General features: G+C 50.7%; 1 protein-coding gene across 2 annotated transcripts in view; it reads left to right on the top strand.

Moving 5' to 3' along the window:
• Window positions 1-267: 267 nt before the first annotated feature.
• Window positions 268-17,323, top strand: part of LOC144107834 (agrin-like) — a 516,722-nt gene continuing 499,666 nt past the window's right edge. For both annotated transcript variants that reach the window (XM_077641040.1, XM_077641041.1), the window contains exon 1: window positions 268-699. In XM_077641040.1, coding sequence (XP_077497166.1) covers window positions 348-699 — 352 coding nt within the window. In that variant the 5' untranslated portion in view covers window positions 268-347. The remainder of the gene's footprint in view (window positions 700-17,323) is intronic.

The following is a 17,323-nucleotide window of genomic DNA, read 5'->3' on the forward strand; positions in this document are numbered from 1 at the left end:
CCGTCGCGCCGGGAGCAGAAGGGCGATGGAGCCGTCAGCGTAACGGGGCTCCGCGGTCACTCCTCTGCCGCTTAATGCTGCGCCTACCCCGGCAATCGAGTCCATCAGCGCTCGGAGGCGGGGGCATTCAGGGGGCGCCAACGGGCCTGTGGAGGGGAGGGGGGGGGGGGAGGTTGCCCTCCTCTAGTGAGTGCGCGCTTCGAAGATGGGCGAGTAGTAGTACGGTGCGGGGCGGCCCGACGACTTACAGCTGGCGGAACACGTGGTAGCGATTCGGCGGCCCACCGCCCACGGGCCGCTCCCCGCTGCAGGGAGCGACAAACAGGTAGTTGCACGCGGAGCAGACTATGGTGCGGCCGCTGCTGCTCTTCGCCCTGGTCGTCACAGCGCTGGCGGTGGCTGCCGGCCGGCGCCGACACAGCGACCGTGGCCCCTGGTCGTGGAGGAGGCGATGCCGAGCTCTTCTCATGATGGGGCAGCAGCGGCAAAGTCCAGAGCACGACCTGCCAGTGCACCGCTTGCGCAAGCTGTTTTTGCGCAAACAAGTGCACCGCCGGCGCAAGCAGCAGCAGCAAGACGCGGCACCGGACAACGCGCTTGCGGCCGGGGATCTCTGCCAGGGACTGCTGAGGAGGCACGCACCCTGGAATAAGTCGCGCCGCCGACGCCTTCTGGGACCCGGGCGCCGCCGCAGACTCGGTGAGTGAAGGAGTCTCGTTTCGTGTTTGGCGACAATGTGCTGGGAGGAATTTGGAGCGACGCCGTCGCGGGAGATAATAGAACGTGCAAAGCCAAGCGGAAGAGGCCCAGAGTGGGCAGCGCTGTGTCGTGGTGTGCCGCACTCGGCGCACATCAAAGCCCAGATGGGGATCACAGGCGACGTCGGGCGAGCTATGCATCTCAAGCTCAGTTTTTTCGTCGTGCCGATACCCCTCATGACAGGTTCCCAAAGCTGGCCTGACATGATTGCTCGTACACTTTGAAACGAAAATAGAATGTGGCTATACATTGCCCGCCTGCAATACTTTTCTTGCCTGTACGCCTGATTTTTAATGCAGAAAGCCATCTGCCAGATATTGGTTCCTTTAAAATATAGTGTCTCTAATCGTGTAAGCCAGCGCATCCCGTGCAGACTTGCCAACATATTTCTCGGGAGTACTAGAGAAACTTTGGTTGCGTACCGAGAGCTAGCTCTGGCTCGGATACGCTTGAGTAAGCCAGAAGAAATAGAGTTATAGCGGTAGTGTGAAGGTTGCTGGCAAATGATCTGCCACAATAACTCTCCATCTCAAAAGACAAAAACAGGAGGCGCCAACCAATGGTTTAGCTTTCTTTCTTTGTTGAAATGGAGTTTCTATCTGCCCAGATGGGATTTCGCGAAAGCGTAGATTGAAGAAATTCTCTATTTAGCGTTATCTATTTGCAGGTGCCAATGTGTACTAGGTGTTTCATGAAAGCCCGGAGCAAATTTCAAAAGAAGGGCTTTTTTAAGATGAAAAATGGGTTTTTGCGGCATAATAATGCACGTGTTTGCGGACGTAACGAAAGAAATGAATCAGGCTAACCAGCAAGATGGTTAGCTAAATGCTTCGGCAGGAGCAATGAGCAGCGGCGAGTAGCGCAGGTCGGGTGGGACAGAAAAGGTCGCTTGGCAGGTGGGCCATGTAGTGACGCGGTTCGATGCATACAGTCGGCGTCACCCTTGTGTAGAGCACTCAAGGGGTGCATATCCCGCAGAAAAGCCGACGTCTTGTCGCAGCTTCTACGATTTAGAAGCAGTGCTTGGGCACAAGTAGAGACTCGCAAGCAATTGAGCTGGTGAAGAGCACGAAACCAAGGGCTGCTTTCTATCTTCAGATTTTTATTGCGTGAAGAGCACACAGCGCCCTATGCAAGGGTGGCACACACGTCACTGTGTGCGCACACAGGATGCGCGAGATTTTCGAACCGCGCGAGAAATGGCTAAAATTTGTTCAGAAACAGCACGGTAGGAAATCGTGGCTTGAAAATTCTAATACAGATATGGCTTTTACTAATAGCGAGCTGAAAATGTAATAGCGGCCAGGTGCTTATCTGTAACTCAACTTAGAATTTCACATGATTCACCTTTCTTCTGACGGCCCGAAACACTGGCACTGCCTTGGCTAAAAAGACCTTTCTTTAAACATCAAAAAGACTAATTATAAATGTTTTGCAGCAGGTTTCTCTGAAACACGTGATATAGCTCTTTAAAATGCGTCGTCTTTTGCTGCGATGGCTGTTGATGGCAGCCAAAAGCACGAGGCTTCACTGCAGGCTATTCCTGACGAATGTATGAACACAAATTGAAGTGGGTATGGCAATAAGAAAGTCCATATTCAAATCCAGTAGACTTTCGGCAGCCACTGTGTCAATTTATAGCCTTACACTTCAATGCAATTTTGTCTAAAAACAAGCAAATGAAACGCCTACAGGAAAACAATACAGCCTATACGAAATATACTGGCCATGTTTATTTGGGTTAAGCGGCATCCTGGTCAGTGCAGCCCCCTGGGAGAAGCACAGACTGCTTGAGGCCACCGTGCTCCACAGAATGTGTGCGAAGAAAAGTCCGCTGTCGAGGTCGCCGCCGCATTCTGGAAAACAATTCTCTAGTTCAGTATTTTTTTAGACTCACCTTCGGCCCGCCCGAGGCGTGTCCGCCGAATGCCTGCTTTGCGTAGATAACAACACACTTCGTATTTCGGATACTTCTGGAGGACGCGGCCCGCTACGCTTTGCAATGGCTGGATCGGGCGTACATTACGCGATTATTCATATCCGTCTTCCTCATTGTCCCGTAATTCGAGGCATGCGCAATGCCACACACAGATGTTCTCTTCGCTGAACAGGCTGCACATTATTGCTCCTTTTTTGTGGCCATTGTTGCAAGGTTTCTTGAACTGGCCAGATTTTTTTTTTCAAAGCAAGGGCATTTATGTTCTCCTCTTGTAAAAAATTTGCGGCTTCTCTAAGTTTCCTGACTGATCGAGAGAGGTCACGTCACCTTCTGACGGCATCAATCATAATCATCGCACCGGGGCAGGAGGCAACCTACCCACCTGATTGTGAGCAAGCTGCCCGCTGTAACAGGTGACAATTAAATTAATGATTGATCGACAGTGGTCACGTGACCTTGCGATGTCATCACAACATGGCTACCATGGCACGTGGCGATCTGCCTTTGGAGTTGAAACCTACCTTCCCCCGTGAAACGTGACGAGAAAAATAATAAAATTAAATCAGTGCAGTTGCCGCCTGCCCAAACTGGCGCTGCGCATGAGCCTTACGGGAACTTGGGAAGAGCAACCTGAGCCTCATAAGCCCCAGCGGTGCCTTTGTTTGAAACAGCCACCAGCCGTGGAAATGGCGCATAGTTAACCGCTGCACAATTGCCCCGGTAGTGGTATGAGGAATCTCCGCGATCTATGAATGTGCTTAAGAAGATCGTGACGTCGCCAGTAGTACGTGACCATCACTGGCTCAATCATAGAGCACCGCCAATTTTGAAAAACTGAGGACACCCAAAATTTGGAAGTTACGCTTCGCCAGCAAAACCCATATTAAGATCCAATGAAAACGTACTCGAAGATTCAGGAGGATACAACGCATGCATAACACAAAAAAGCAACCGGTCCCAACCAGAGTTTTGGTGGGAAAACGTCACGAACTTCGACAATGTGTACGTGGTCTGTGCTCCATCCCACCACATCTCACACCTGCTATGGCAGCATGTGGTCAATGAGTACCCGGATATGGTGGCTGATTTATAGTGCAAACAACGAAAAAAACAAAAATTGAATAAATCACAAAAAATTTAATCGCAAGAAGATGTCAGCAACATAATATTGCCTTTTCTTCTTCAAGCATGTGCTCAAGAATGCTCTTTAGTTTTATTCTTTATCCAAACTGTTGTCTCCTCTAAGTGTTGGTATAAGTTCAAGTATAACTCTCTTGTTAGAGTCAATTTATATTCCGTCCTTCAGATTGCTAGCATCATCTGCATTCGTGAATACGTCTTTTTCGGCTTTATAAAAATATCAAAATTTCGCTAACACGGAACCTGTTTCCGGAAAAGCTCCGTTCTGCATCGTGTATATTCGCACAGTACTTTAGTCTCCGCGATATGGACGAGTGTTGCATGATGGAATTTTATGAAATTGCAGAGAATATCCTGAAAACATTTCTTTGCTTGTGGTAAATATAATGCTCGCCATTTTTACCACGAACGTTAATACAAAACTCCCTTTCGGAAAAGCGAATTTTTAATATATATATATTAGCAGACAAAGTTAAGGAAATGAGGTGCACGTTTGATAAACTTATGAAGGGAGCCAACAGTCACCGAAACCAAGGTGCCTCGGGGAATGTTTAATTTTTTCAATATGTAATGCTGATTAGTTCGATAATAATACTTCGATTAATCTATCGCTTAAAGAAAATTACTTATAAAGCAGCAGAAAAAACAACTATGCCGCAGGTGGGATCCGAACCCACGACCTCCGAATATCGCGTCCGGTGCTCTACCAACTGAGCTACGGCGACTGCTGTCCAATCTGCTGCTCTCGTGGGTATTTATGTTTATTGGGTGTAAGCAAACTTTGAGAGTGTTCACCAGCGCCACCCTCGTCTATAGCGGCGGACGTAGCACGTCCTGTATTACCGCGAGTGTGACGTGGAACGTCATCTAACGGCGAGGGCGGAAACTGTGCGAGAGCCCCCTTATGCTACCTGTGGCATCAAGACTGTCAGAACCGAGACCCTCGTTAAGTTATTAGGAGACAAAGTTAAGGAAATGAGGGGCTCGTTTGATAAACTTATTTATGAAGGGAGCCAACAGCCACCGAAACCAAGGTGCATAAGGAAATGTTTAATTTTTTTAATATATAATGCTGATTAGTTCGATAATAATACCTCGATTAATCTGTCGCTTAAAGACAATTACTTATAAAGCAGCAGAAAAAAAACTATGCCGCCGGTGGGATCCCAACCCACGACCTCCGAATATCGCGTCCTGTGCTCTACCAAGTGAGCTATATATATATATATATATATATATATATATATATATATATATATATATATATATATATATATATATATATATATATATATATATATATATATATATATATATATAAAGTCACCAGAAATTGCAAAACAGCCGAAACATCATGAACTAAATCCTGTTATGTTTTTCAATTTCTGGTGTCCTTATATATGCGTACGTAAGCAAACACACGTAGATAAACACACCTGGGTCAACAACTGGGCGGGCAGGTGGCCAGCCCTGCCACATATAAGGCTTCAGAGAAACACATTAACACGCAACGGCTAAACACTGGCAAGGGACACTGTAAGTGCTAGGACGCTAACACTGGAAACCGCCAAATTGCGTGCGCGTCCCCTTCTCACTTTGCCCTTTCAACTTCGGCTTCGAGATTTGGTATCAATCAGAGCGCTAGCACGCCGCCGACGACGACGCTCAGTTTTCTGTGAGACGCGCTCCTTAACACTATCGTGACAAAAAAGCAGCACGCCGCCTCAACAACTGTTTATGAACAATTTAGTACTGGCCGGCACTTCTGGCCTCGGTCGGCGCCGAGGCTGAAGTGCACCTCGATGTCACGGCCGACAGCCAGCGTGAACTACCACAATAATCATGACTCTGTGAACATGCATTGGGTCCGGCGATGTCACATTAATTGGGGCAAGTGCACTATGACGTAAGTGGATGACGGGTTGGAATGCCGAGCGGCTCCTCGGACAACATTCAACATCATTAACTTACGTTCCGGTCAACGGCTGCGACTAAATATTGCACCTAACACCCAATGACTCGATTTATATCGTTGGTTTGGGTTAAATAATTGGTGTCTGCATCCTTTAAATTCTCAGAAAGGGTATATACTGCGCGAATAAGACGGGACGCGAGGCACACAAATCGACAGTGCCTCTTGTCCCGTCTTGTTCGCGCAGTTTATACCCTTTTTGTTCATCATGAACCAACTAGCCTGCCAGAACGTCCTTCTTTAAATTCTCCTCAGATCCAGAAATTCGGAATGAGTTCGCTGAATTTCTGAAGCTGCATATTCGTGCATGTTTCAGAGTAACACAATCTGCAATCTTGCTAGCATGCACACATTATATCCCGCTTTATATTGCTGCAAAACGGTGAGGAGTCCGTCACAGAGTTTAACAACTAAATGTCTCGCTCAGATATGTGGTGCCCACTCATTCTTCTTTCTTTCTGCTCGCAGAAGGGAAGCACATATGACGAGTGCTCTTTACATAGAGAAATCGGGGATTTGCCTAGGCGCGTGCGTCGCGCTAATCCTCAGTACCATTATCATGTCTGAGGTGGGCAGAATTTATGTGGATTTTCAAACTTGCGTATTCCGTGCACTAGGCTCAGGGTTATGTAGTGGCTGCACAACCGTCACATGAGTGTAGGATATTAAGGTCTTTTTCAGAAAGTTGCCGAGAAAATTAAAGGATCAGCACACACGCGTGATGTGTATAAAGGTTTCACTTTGGCCATGAAAGTGTACATGTGGTTGATTCTTGTTCCGGCGTCTTTTCTGTGCCCTATGAGTTGTATACCATGAATGATGACTGGCTAGCTCGGTGGCAATCACGTCGCAGTGTAGAAAGTTAATTTCATCAAATTTTCTTAACGCAAGGGGCACGCCGCTCTCAGTTATATAGCTCATGCTATGACGATACACGCGTATAGGGGAGGAAATTACCTCCCTGGCTGTTTGTCTCTATTCAAACCACCCTCCCTCCCCTCTTTACACTACATTAGCAGATCTGACGTGCCTTGTGGGAGCTGTAAACAGTACATCTTTTGTATACTTGGCAAGTTAAAAAGGCATGTTTAAAAATCATGACGTCCATTCCTGACGAACATGTGTAATGTGTTTTTAGTCTTTCCGAGCACTTGGTTTATTGCCACCACCTTTATACGCCGACAATATAATTTAATAAGATGTGGGGCTTTAAAGCATTCGTAATTTAATTAATTTAAATTACAAAACGCATTTTGCCATGTACGACATTGTTGATACCCAGTCGAATACTTTTGTCATTGGGTGACGACTGCCAAGCAACCTACCGACGCAGGTGGGCTCCCAAAGGCGTCGGTATTAGCGCTTGGCACCCGCGCATTTTTTGGCAGATCCCCTGGTTTATCTCTTCCTCACCGACCTCTACGATGAACACGTTCGACAAAAACAAGCGCGCCTCGCTGTACCAGCTGGGAGCTGCTACCACCTTGACCTTCGGGCGCAGTGTGGCTGAATGGCCTGGATTTTCTTGCCTGTTCTCTAGTTCGCGCCTAGAAAAAAGAAAATTGCAAACGCTGTCTTTGGTTCACGACACTGGGTGATCCGCGGCGAGAAATCATTTTATTAACGGGGTAGCTTGCCATAGCACACCGGGTGGGAATGCATTTCCCTCCTCTGGAGCTGATTCCGAACGACGCGGCATTCTTTCTATTCGCGGCCATTTGAGAGGCCGTCCTCGGACCTCCGAGCGCGGTTCACGCGGAGGCTGACTGCGGCGTACCTAATCGCCGCGGCGGGAAAACGCGGCCAGAGGCGACCGGAGAACATCGCCGAACGGGCGGTGGCCGCGAGGAGGTGCGCGGCCGAGAGGAGGGCCGGACTTGCGGGCTCCACCGTTGCTTGGCTCTCGAAGCTGACACTTGCGAGATTCGCTGGCGGGAAACCCGCAACCCCAGAGAGCGGAACTTGGTGCCACGGGACAGTTCACGACACAAGCCGCGTGCGGAGCCCTTCTACCGCCCGGGGCCTGCACCCGGAGCGGCGCAGGGGCCAGAGTTGACGGCAGGTGGTCGCGGCATCCGTGACGGAGGGGGAGAGCGCTTATCAGAGCAGCAGCGGCGATCTTTACTGCGGGAGAGGAGGAGCGGAGGGCGAAAAGCGGCCCCGCGACGGGGGCGATGCGAGCATTCCGATGGACGCCGAAAGAGTGTCTCGAGGCGGCGCGGTGCTCTCATCATAGACGCCGAGGCGCGTGCGACGCCTGCCTGATGGCGCATTGATGCGCCTGCCCATCGGCCGCCGTGATTTGAATGGGTCCGCACGCTCGCTGCAGACGAGAAAGCGCGGTGTCGTTTTCCCGTCGTACGTGCTTGGCGCGACAACGGCCGTTAGACTACGTCAAGAGCCGCTTCCGCGCAGCCCTTTTCTTTGCCTGCGCTCAGGCCCTGATGTGCGCGGGGTACAGGGATGTGGCCTTTTCTCGAAAAGCGGCTGGTTAATTCCCTTTGCGAGGCCACCGCCGCTCGCCCAGCACCATTGAGGTGGCGGCCGTAATTAGGCCGCTCTTTTCTGCCTGGCGCCCGGACGGAGACCCAGGGACACAATGGGGCAGCGGCCGCAAGAATCCTATTCGCGCTGCTCGCGGGCCTCTTTTGAGGCGGCCGAATTTCAATTTTGCGCTGGCGGCCTCAGGCTGTTGCTTTCGTGCGGAGAGCGCGCTGCTCAATGGGCGGCCGCTTTTAATTTGAGCCGCCGCAGGCCCGATCGATGCCGACGGCGCCAGCTTGGACACATCCATATGCATCCCGCCACCTGCCAGCTAGCGGGGCCGGCGGCAGCGTCTGTCAGAGAAGGCGTTTATTCATGAGCGCCTCTCCTGTCCCATTTCTTCGTGCCACACTGCAGCCGTAAATACAGCAGCATTGGCTCCTTTAAGGTGCGCTGCCTGCCTCAGAACGCTTGCCGTCGTCTCTCTCTTCAGAAAACAAACACGCGAGTAAGGAAGGACGTGTGGCCGAATATTTGTTTCAGTTATTCATGCTGTAAGCAGGAGCCAAGAAAGAAGTTGCGGCATGTATACAACAAAAATTATCACACATTGTAAAAACAGAAAAGAAAACAAATCAGTGAAACTGTACAATTCACCGCTTCTTGCACTGTTAAAACACAGGATGCAAAATACTCTCTGCTTTACAAGGAAATATCTATACACTTTTAAAAAGAATACAACCAAAACATCATAATTCAGCAAATGCATAGATTACTAGGGTCAGTTACAGGGTACCAGGAATTTATCATACCATTCGAAAGTACTTTGTCAAAGAATTTCCGAACGGTACTGGTTCTCTAACGACGACAAATTCATTCCGCAGCTTATCCCTCTCGTCTATAGACTGAACTAAAGAATAATACTTGAAGCAATCGGTTCTGTACTTTAGTGGTTTGATGTGTTTTGAATGTCTTGTTCTTCACTGAGAAATAACATGTGGTGAGATGTGTTTCATAGTGTCTGCCTGATAGTTATTCAGGATATTAAAATGAAAAGCAGTCTACAATAGTTCACTCTTTGGTGCAATGTAACGATCCCTCAGTTCTGTAACAGACTGTATTCTAGTGTAGGCACGATAGACAAATCTAATCGCACTGTTCCGAACCCGCTCCCATTTCTGTATATCTTTTTTGCTTTATGGTAGACAGGCTTGGCTCACATACGTCCAGAGTGGCCTCACCGTCATTTTATATGCAAGAAGCTTTACATCTGTCGTAGCAACAGTTTCTTCCTCAATGCCCTTAGTTTAAACGTCGCCTTGTTGCAACCATGGGCCACATGTGCAGACCAGTTCAGGTCGGTAATGAGGTAAATACCAAGATGCTTATATTGTTTTCTTTATTTTAAATTATGTCGAACATGTAGAGAAACACAAAGGGTTTCTTTTTTGTGTTATCCGCATGAAATTTTTTTCCTTATTCTTATCTATTTGCCACTATTTAGCACCACGGGTTAATTTCCCGCAAATAATCATTAAGCCTATCCTGGTCATCGGAACAGTGTATTTTAGCATAGTCTAGGGTGTCATCTGCGTAGTGCCGTATTTTACATATGAGTGAAAGCCAATATTCCTATCACTGATATAGACAGAGAAGTGCAAAGGTCCTATGACCGACCCCTGTCAAACACCGGATCGAACATATTTAGTAGTACTGGATGAACCATCCACGGAAACTGTTTTTTATACAGATAAGCTTCAATCCAATTGACAAGTTGATCATTCTGCAATGCTATCTTAAGCATGAGTAATAACTTATGATGAGATATCCGGTCAAATGCCTTTCTAAAATCGACAAAGACGAAATCTGTCTGCCCTAATTCATCATTTGTCCCAATAATATCATGTATAACTCAGAACTATAAGAATCGTAGCCATTGAGTATCCGCGTAGGAAACCATGCCGGTGATGACCTAGAATGCCATTTTTCTGGCTAAAATCCATCAAATGCTTAGATAATACCTGTCCAATGGTTTTAAAGCATATGCTGGTGACGGATATTTGTGTGGAATTTTCTGTTTTGTCTTTCGCACCTTGTTTGCGCACGGGTATAATTTTAGCGCATTTCCGACCATTCGGAACCTCTCCAATTTGAAGAGACTTGTTGAAGATATCTGTTTCGTGTGAGCACTATTCTCCGTACTTTTCAAAAAGGCGTGCGGAATACCGTCCGAACCAGCAGACTTTTTCATTTCGGTTGCGAAGACAGGTAAATATGCCTTCTTGTCTAATTACTATGTCAGGTAAAGGTGGTGAGCGATTACATATTTCAAGTTCTTGCGTTGCAATATTGATACGTGGCGGCTAGAAGCAGCAGTAGAAAGAGCAGAGGTAACCTGCTACGCAAGGAACCGATGGCTTGGAGTAGACTCTCAGCACACAAGCGCGCACCTCAGCGTCGTCTTCGTTACCAACCACTTCGTCGTCCTCCCAGCGTCCGTAGCATGACCCCCTCTCGCGGCAAAAGCACCGTCCCGGTGCACACTACACAGGCCAGCTAGACGGCGAGTTGTAAGGTTTGAGGCGGGACACATGGACGATGTCGGTGCGGGGTGCAGCGGCCGGAGATGGCGGATGTAGCGGGGTGATCTCGTACGTCACCGCGGTCACGGGACGTACGACCCGATAAGGGCCTGTATATCGGAGGAGCAGTTTTTCACAAAGGCCCACACGGCGGGAAGGGATCCAGAGTAACACAAGGGAGCCAGGAGAGTAGGTGACCTCACGACGGCGACAGTCATGACGTCGTTTCTGATTGACTTAGGAGGCCGACAGCCGCTGGCGGGCGACAAGACGGGCAGCGTCGGCGCGAGCGATGGCGTCCCGAGCGTAAGGACTCGTGGAGGCGGTGGCGGGCAGTACACTGTCGAAGGGCAGCAAAGGATCGCGGCCGAAGAGAAGGTAAAAAGGGGAGAAACCGGCTGTATAGTGACGCGTAGAATTGTAGGCGAATGTAACAAATGGGAGGCTAATATCCCAGTCGCGGTGATGGTCGGTGACGTACATGGAAATCATGTAGGTGAGGGTACGGTTCAGATGTTCAGTGAGGCCATTCGTCTGCGGATGGTAGGCCGTGGCGAATTGATGACGGACGGAGCAGGAGCGGAGGAGTTCGGCGACCACTTTGGAAAGAAAGCAGCGACCGCGATCGGTGAGCAGGTGACGGGGAGCACCGTGGTGGAGTATGACGTCGTGCAGGAGAAAGTCAGCGACATCAGTTGCGCAGCTGGTTGGGATCGCTCGAGTAATAGCGTAGCGCGTGGAGTAATCCGTCGCGACCGCGATCCATTTGTTTCCCATAGCAGACACCGGAAAAGGGCCGAGCAGGTCGAGGCCGACACGGGAAAACGGGTCTACGGGGATGGGAATCGGCTGAAGGTGCCCGGGAGGGAGAACCGAGGGCGTCTTCCGCCGTTGGCACAGTTCGCAAGCGGCCGCATAACGGCGGACAGAACGGTATAGACCGGGCCAAAAGAAGCGGCGGCGCACGCTGTCGTAGGTGCGAGAGACTCCAAGATGACCGGCCGTGGGAACGTCATGAAGCTGTTCAAGGACGCTGCTGCGCAGGTGTTGAGGGACCACGAGCAAGAGGTCAGCGCCGTCAGGCCGCATATTGCGCCGGTAGAGGACGTTCTCATGGAGCACAAACGGGGCGAGGGACGCATCACAGCGGTTGGCAGTGAGGCGGTCGATGAGGGAACGTAGCGACGAATCCAAGCGCTGTTCTTGAGGAATGTTGTGGAAGGCTGACATGGATAAGACGCAGGCGTCAGCCTCGCATTCGTTGGAGGAAGGCGGATCGACAGGGCAACGGGACAAGCAATCCGCGTTCTGGTACAAGCGGCCGGACTTCTGGACGACACAAAATGTGTACTCTTGAAGGCGAAGAGCCCAGCGCCCCGGCCGGCCAGTAGGGTCTTTGAGCGAAGAAAGCCAGCATAAGGCGTGGTGATCCGTGATAACAGAGAAAGGGTGCCCAAACAAGTAAGGGCGGAATTTTGCAATAGCCCAAACCAGAGCGAGGCATTCCCGCTCGGTGATAGAATAGTTGCGCTCTGACACAGAAAGGAGACGGCTGGCGTACGCAATAACGCGAAGCTTGTTGCGTTGCCGCTGAGCAAGTAGGGCACCAATGCCATGGCCGCTCTCATTGGTCCGAAGTTCCGTAGGGGCTGAAGGATCAAAGTGCGCCAACACAGGTGGAGCAGTGAGGGCACTGATAAGGGCTCTGAAGGCGTCAGCTTGGTGGGGGGGGGGGGGGGGGGTCCCCAAGAGAACGGGATGTCCTTCTTGAGGAGCGTGGTAAGAGGTCGGGCTATTTCCGCAAAGTTCTGGACGAACCGGCGAAAATAGGAACATAGGCCGAGAAAGCTGCGCACATCACCGGAGGAGCGCGGAGTAGGAAATGAACGCACGGCGCGTACTTTATCGGGGTCCGGTTGGATCCCAGCAGAATCGACCAAGTGGCCAAGGACCTTGAGCTGACGGCGGCTGAAGGTACATTTCTTCGTGTTCAGCTGAAGACCAGCGCGGCGGAAGACGGCAAGGATGGCTGAAAGGCGATGCAGGTGGCTTTGGAATGTGGTCGAAAAAACAATCACGTCATCTAAGTAGCAGAGGCATGTCGTCCACTTAAAACCGCGCAGGAGGGAGTCCATCATGCGCTCGAAGGTCGCAGGGGCATTGCACAGGCCGAAAGGCATAACTTTAAATTGGTACAGGCCGTCCGGGGTGACAAAGGCGGTTTTCTCCCGATACCGTTCATCGACAGCGATCTGCCAGTACCCTGAGCGAAGATCGATGGAAGAAAAGTAACTGGCGCCGTGCAAGCAGTCGAGAGCGTCGTCAATTCGAGGCAAAAGATAGACGTCTTTCTTTGTGACGGCATTCACATGGCGGTAATCGACGCTGAATCGCCAGGTTTGATCTTTCTTTTTAACAATCCCGACAGGGGATGTCCAAGGGCTACTCGAAGGCTCGATGATGTTGCGGGCCAGCATCTTGTCCAGCTGTGCCTGAATAACACGGCGCTCTGCGAGAGAAACCCTATAGGGCCGTCCGTGAATAGGGCGGGCTTCGCCGGTGTCAATGTCGTGGGCGACAACAGAGGTTTGACCCAAGGGACGGTCCCCAAAGTCAAAAATATCACTGTAGGAGGACAAAAGGCTGTGAAGAGCGGTAGAATCAGCAGAGATCAGATCGGCCGCGATCATCCGGGAAATAGAGTCCTCCCGGGAGGGTTGCGATGTAGGGACATTGGAGACGGCAGTCGTTGGGTCAGGAGCCAGGACCGAAACTGTGCAATCGGTCAATGGGGACCGATCAGCAAGGGAAATGCCGGTCGGAAGTACCTGAGGGGACAGGCTGAAGTTGAGGACAGGGAGGCAGGTGCAGTTGTTGGTGATGTCGACAATGGTGTGGGGAAAGAGAACATTACGATTCAGAATCACAGCGGTGATAGGGCAGGCGACGTGGTCTCCATCAGGGACGGGAGGAGAAGGCGACAGAGGGATGTAGACAGCAGTTTGTGGCGGGAGACGAGCAAACTCGGTGGATTGAAGGCGAGGTGAGCTGGTGGAGTCGTCATTGCACAGGGGCAGATCCAATCAAAGAAGGCCTGAGGAACAGCCAATAAGAGCTGAATGGGCGGTTAAAAAGTCAAGGCCAAGGATTATGTCCTGAGGGCACCGGGTGAGGACGGTGAACAGAACGGGTATATGACGCCCGGCAATGCTGACTCTCGCAGTGCACATTCCAATCACGGCAGCGGGGCTGCCATCGGCGACGCGAACCGTGGACATGGCGGCAGGCGTTAAACTTTCTTCAGACGGCGGCGCAAAGAAGAGCTCAGGACAGACACTTGGGCGCCAGTATCAATGAGGGCAAGGACCGGGACACCATCCAAGAGAACATTCAAGAGATTACGTTGGGCAGCGGGGGTCAAGAGAGGATTTTCAGGCCGGGTCAATGATGCAGGGTCACCTCCGTGGGCTGCATCGGCTAGTTTTCCGAGAAATGGCGGGAGGTCGAAGGAGAAGGGCTGCGGCGTGTGGGAGGAGAACGGGAGCGGCGGCCTAATGGGGAAGGTGAGCGGCTGGACCCACGAGCGTGCGGAGCGGGCTCGTCAGGGAGTGGATCGGGTCGTGGTGTGAAGCGGTGCGGGCCGTAGTCGTTGCGGCGGTCGACGAAGGAGTAGGGGCAAGGTGGCGGGGACCAACGGCTGCGGCAGTGACGGGAGATGTGTCCGACGCGAGAGCAGGTAAAACAGATCGGCCTGTCATCAGAGGTACGCCATTCGGCAGGATTGCGATATCGGTACCGAGGCGAGAAGCTGCGACTGTAAGTGGCAGCTGCGATCACTGGAGGGTCCGGGCTGGCATGAGCGTTGTCCACGACGCGAGGAGAAGGGACGGCCAAGTGCGCAACCTCCTGGCGAACGACGGCTTGGATGAGGGCCAAGGTGTTGTCCGGCAGTGGCAAGGAAGAAACAGCGGGTGTCATCGCCTCCAGTTCGCGGCGCACGATAGGGGTTAAGTTAGCCGGGTCGGAAGGCTGCCGCAATGTTGGCAGATCTTCACAGGAGGAGCTAGCAGCAGTGTTCGGCAGCCGGTCAAAACGGTGAGAAATGCGCCGGTGTTTGGCTTGCTCGAAACGGCGGCACACCTCAAGAACAGAAGCGACCTTGGAACAGTCTTTGCATAGAAGCAGATTAAAGGCATCGTCGGCAATGTCTTTCAGGATGTGGCCAACACGATCTGCTTCGGACATGTCTTTATCTACTTTACGGCACAAGGCGAGGACGTCTTGTATTTAGGCTATGTATGGCTCGGAGGAAGTTTGGGCGCGGGACGCGAGTGCCTTCTTGGCGGCGAGTTGGCGGCCGATGGGTTTTCCGAAGAGGTCGCGGAGCTTCTGCTTACATATGTCCCATGAGGTCAAGTCATCTTCGTGGGTTTCGAACCACACTCTCGCGGTGCCGGTAAGGTAAAATATCACATTAGCGAGCATCAGCGTTGGATCCCACCTGTTGTGCGTGCTGACGCGTTCGTAAAGAACCAGCCAGTCGTCCACATCAACGTCGTCTGTGCCGCAGAACGTGCCCGGTTCGCGGTGGTGGGCAACGACGACCGCTGGCGGTGTTGACGGAGAGGTAGAGGGCTCGGACTCGGTAGACATGTTGGCGAGACGGCGGCCACGACGGAGAGCCAGCTTGAGGTCGGGGATCGAATTTAGCAACCTCCACCAAATGATACGTGTCGGCTAGAAGCAGCAGTAGAAAGAGCAGAGGTAACCTGCTACGCAAGGAACCGATGGCTTGGAGTAGACTCTCAGCGCACAAGCGCGCACCTCAGCGTCGTCTTCGTTACCAACCACTTCGTCGTCCTCCCAGCGTCCGTAGCAATATCATCCGAAGGGAATACAGACTCGAAGTATTTGTTAAAAGCACAGGCCATCTCAAAGTTGTCTGTGAAAATGTATTCCATAATAGCTAAATGCTGAACGGCAGTTTTTCGTTTTGAGGTATGCCTAGAGAACTTTCCTGGCAATTTTTTGATAAACTCGGATAAGCACTGTGTTATATACATTTCGTTTGCTTTTATTGCTTCTCTTTGAAAAGCCTGGGAAACTTTGCTAATAATGTCGGGTTTGATATATAAGGGCAATTTACTACGTTTTGTGCGCAGACGTTTCAACCGATGCTTCATACGAATGATATTCTGCGAATTCCATGGGTCGTTTTACGCACTCTTCTTCTGCGCATGGGGATGGAGAATACAATGCACTACTCCTTTGAAGCTCTCCCATCTACGTTGACAGGGGCCGAGTTTCAGCATACAGGGTGACTCTGTACTGTTCGTAGTTTTCTCCTAAGCAAACGAATACACCAACGTCGTTTGCTTTTGCCCAATCAGGAAATGAAATAATATGGCTGGACGTCGCTTACAACGTACTGTAGATAGCCCAGTAATTACAGTCATGTGATCCGAGATTGCTTCAGAACTTCTGAGGAATAATGAAGGTGAGTTAAGGGGTGGTTTATGATGAGTAAATTGAGGAGTGATTCGCGTAAGCCAGCTTTTTTGGGTTGGGGTGCTTACCACTTGAGTCAGGTTCAATGAGAAAGCTAGGTCTATCAGCACAGAAAATCAGACTATACTCCTCCATCACTTGGACTGTCTGTGTACACATTTCACTCTATAGGCGGCAGGTTAAATTCTTCCACCATAATAACGTTCCCCTAGAAATTACATTGTAGAAATGTAAGGGAAAAGTGCGGAGGGTTCCTGGACGCGGACTGTATACAAAGCGTGAATCAAGTGGGCACCCCAGTGATAAACCCAGTTTCGGCCAGAGCGCAGAACCCTGTGCTAAATCTAGCGGCGTGCCTTTCTACAAAGAATGCACCATTGTCACTAGAGATACCTGCCAACTAACGCCCGAAATTATCGGGGCAGAGATCATACATAGATTAGGGGAAAACTGCGTGCCCAAGCCGTCCATTGCTCTATCCCTCAAGGAATTACAATACTTGCGTCATCATTGATTGGTTGCAGACTGCGCATGTGTGATGACCGGCCACATTTAGCCTTTATATGCTGCTGCGTGGTTCAGAATAAATTTTTAAAAATCAGCGCTCGGGGTGTCTCTGGTCTCTTTCACCGTCCTCGTCTGGTTTTGCGCATCAAGTTTATATCATGTCTTACCAACACGCCCAAACAACCACTTTGCTGCCCTTGGCAAACCCGCCGCGGTGGCTCAGTGGTTAGGGCGCTCGGCTACTGATCCGGAGTCCCCGAGTTCGAACCCGACCACTGCGGCTGCGTTTTTATGGAGGCAAAACGGTAAGGCGCCCGTGTGCTGTGCAATGTCAGTGCACGTTAAAGATCCCCAGGTGGTCGAAATTGTTCCGGAGACCTCTACTACGGCACTTCTTTCTTTATTCTTTTACTCCCTCCTGTATCTATTCCC

The sequence above is a fragment of the Amblyomma americanum genome, chromosome 10 (genome assembly GCF_052857255.1).
Source record: "Amblyomma americanum isolate KBUSLIRL-KWMA chromosome 10, ASM5285725v1, whole genome shotgun sequence".
Lineage (NCBI taxonomy): Eukaryota > Metazoa > Arthropoda > Arachnida > Ixodida > Ixodidae > Amblyomma > Amblyomma americanum.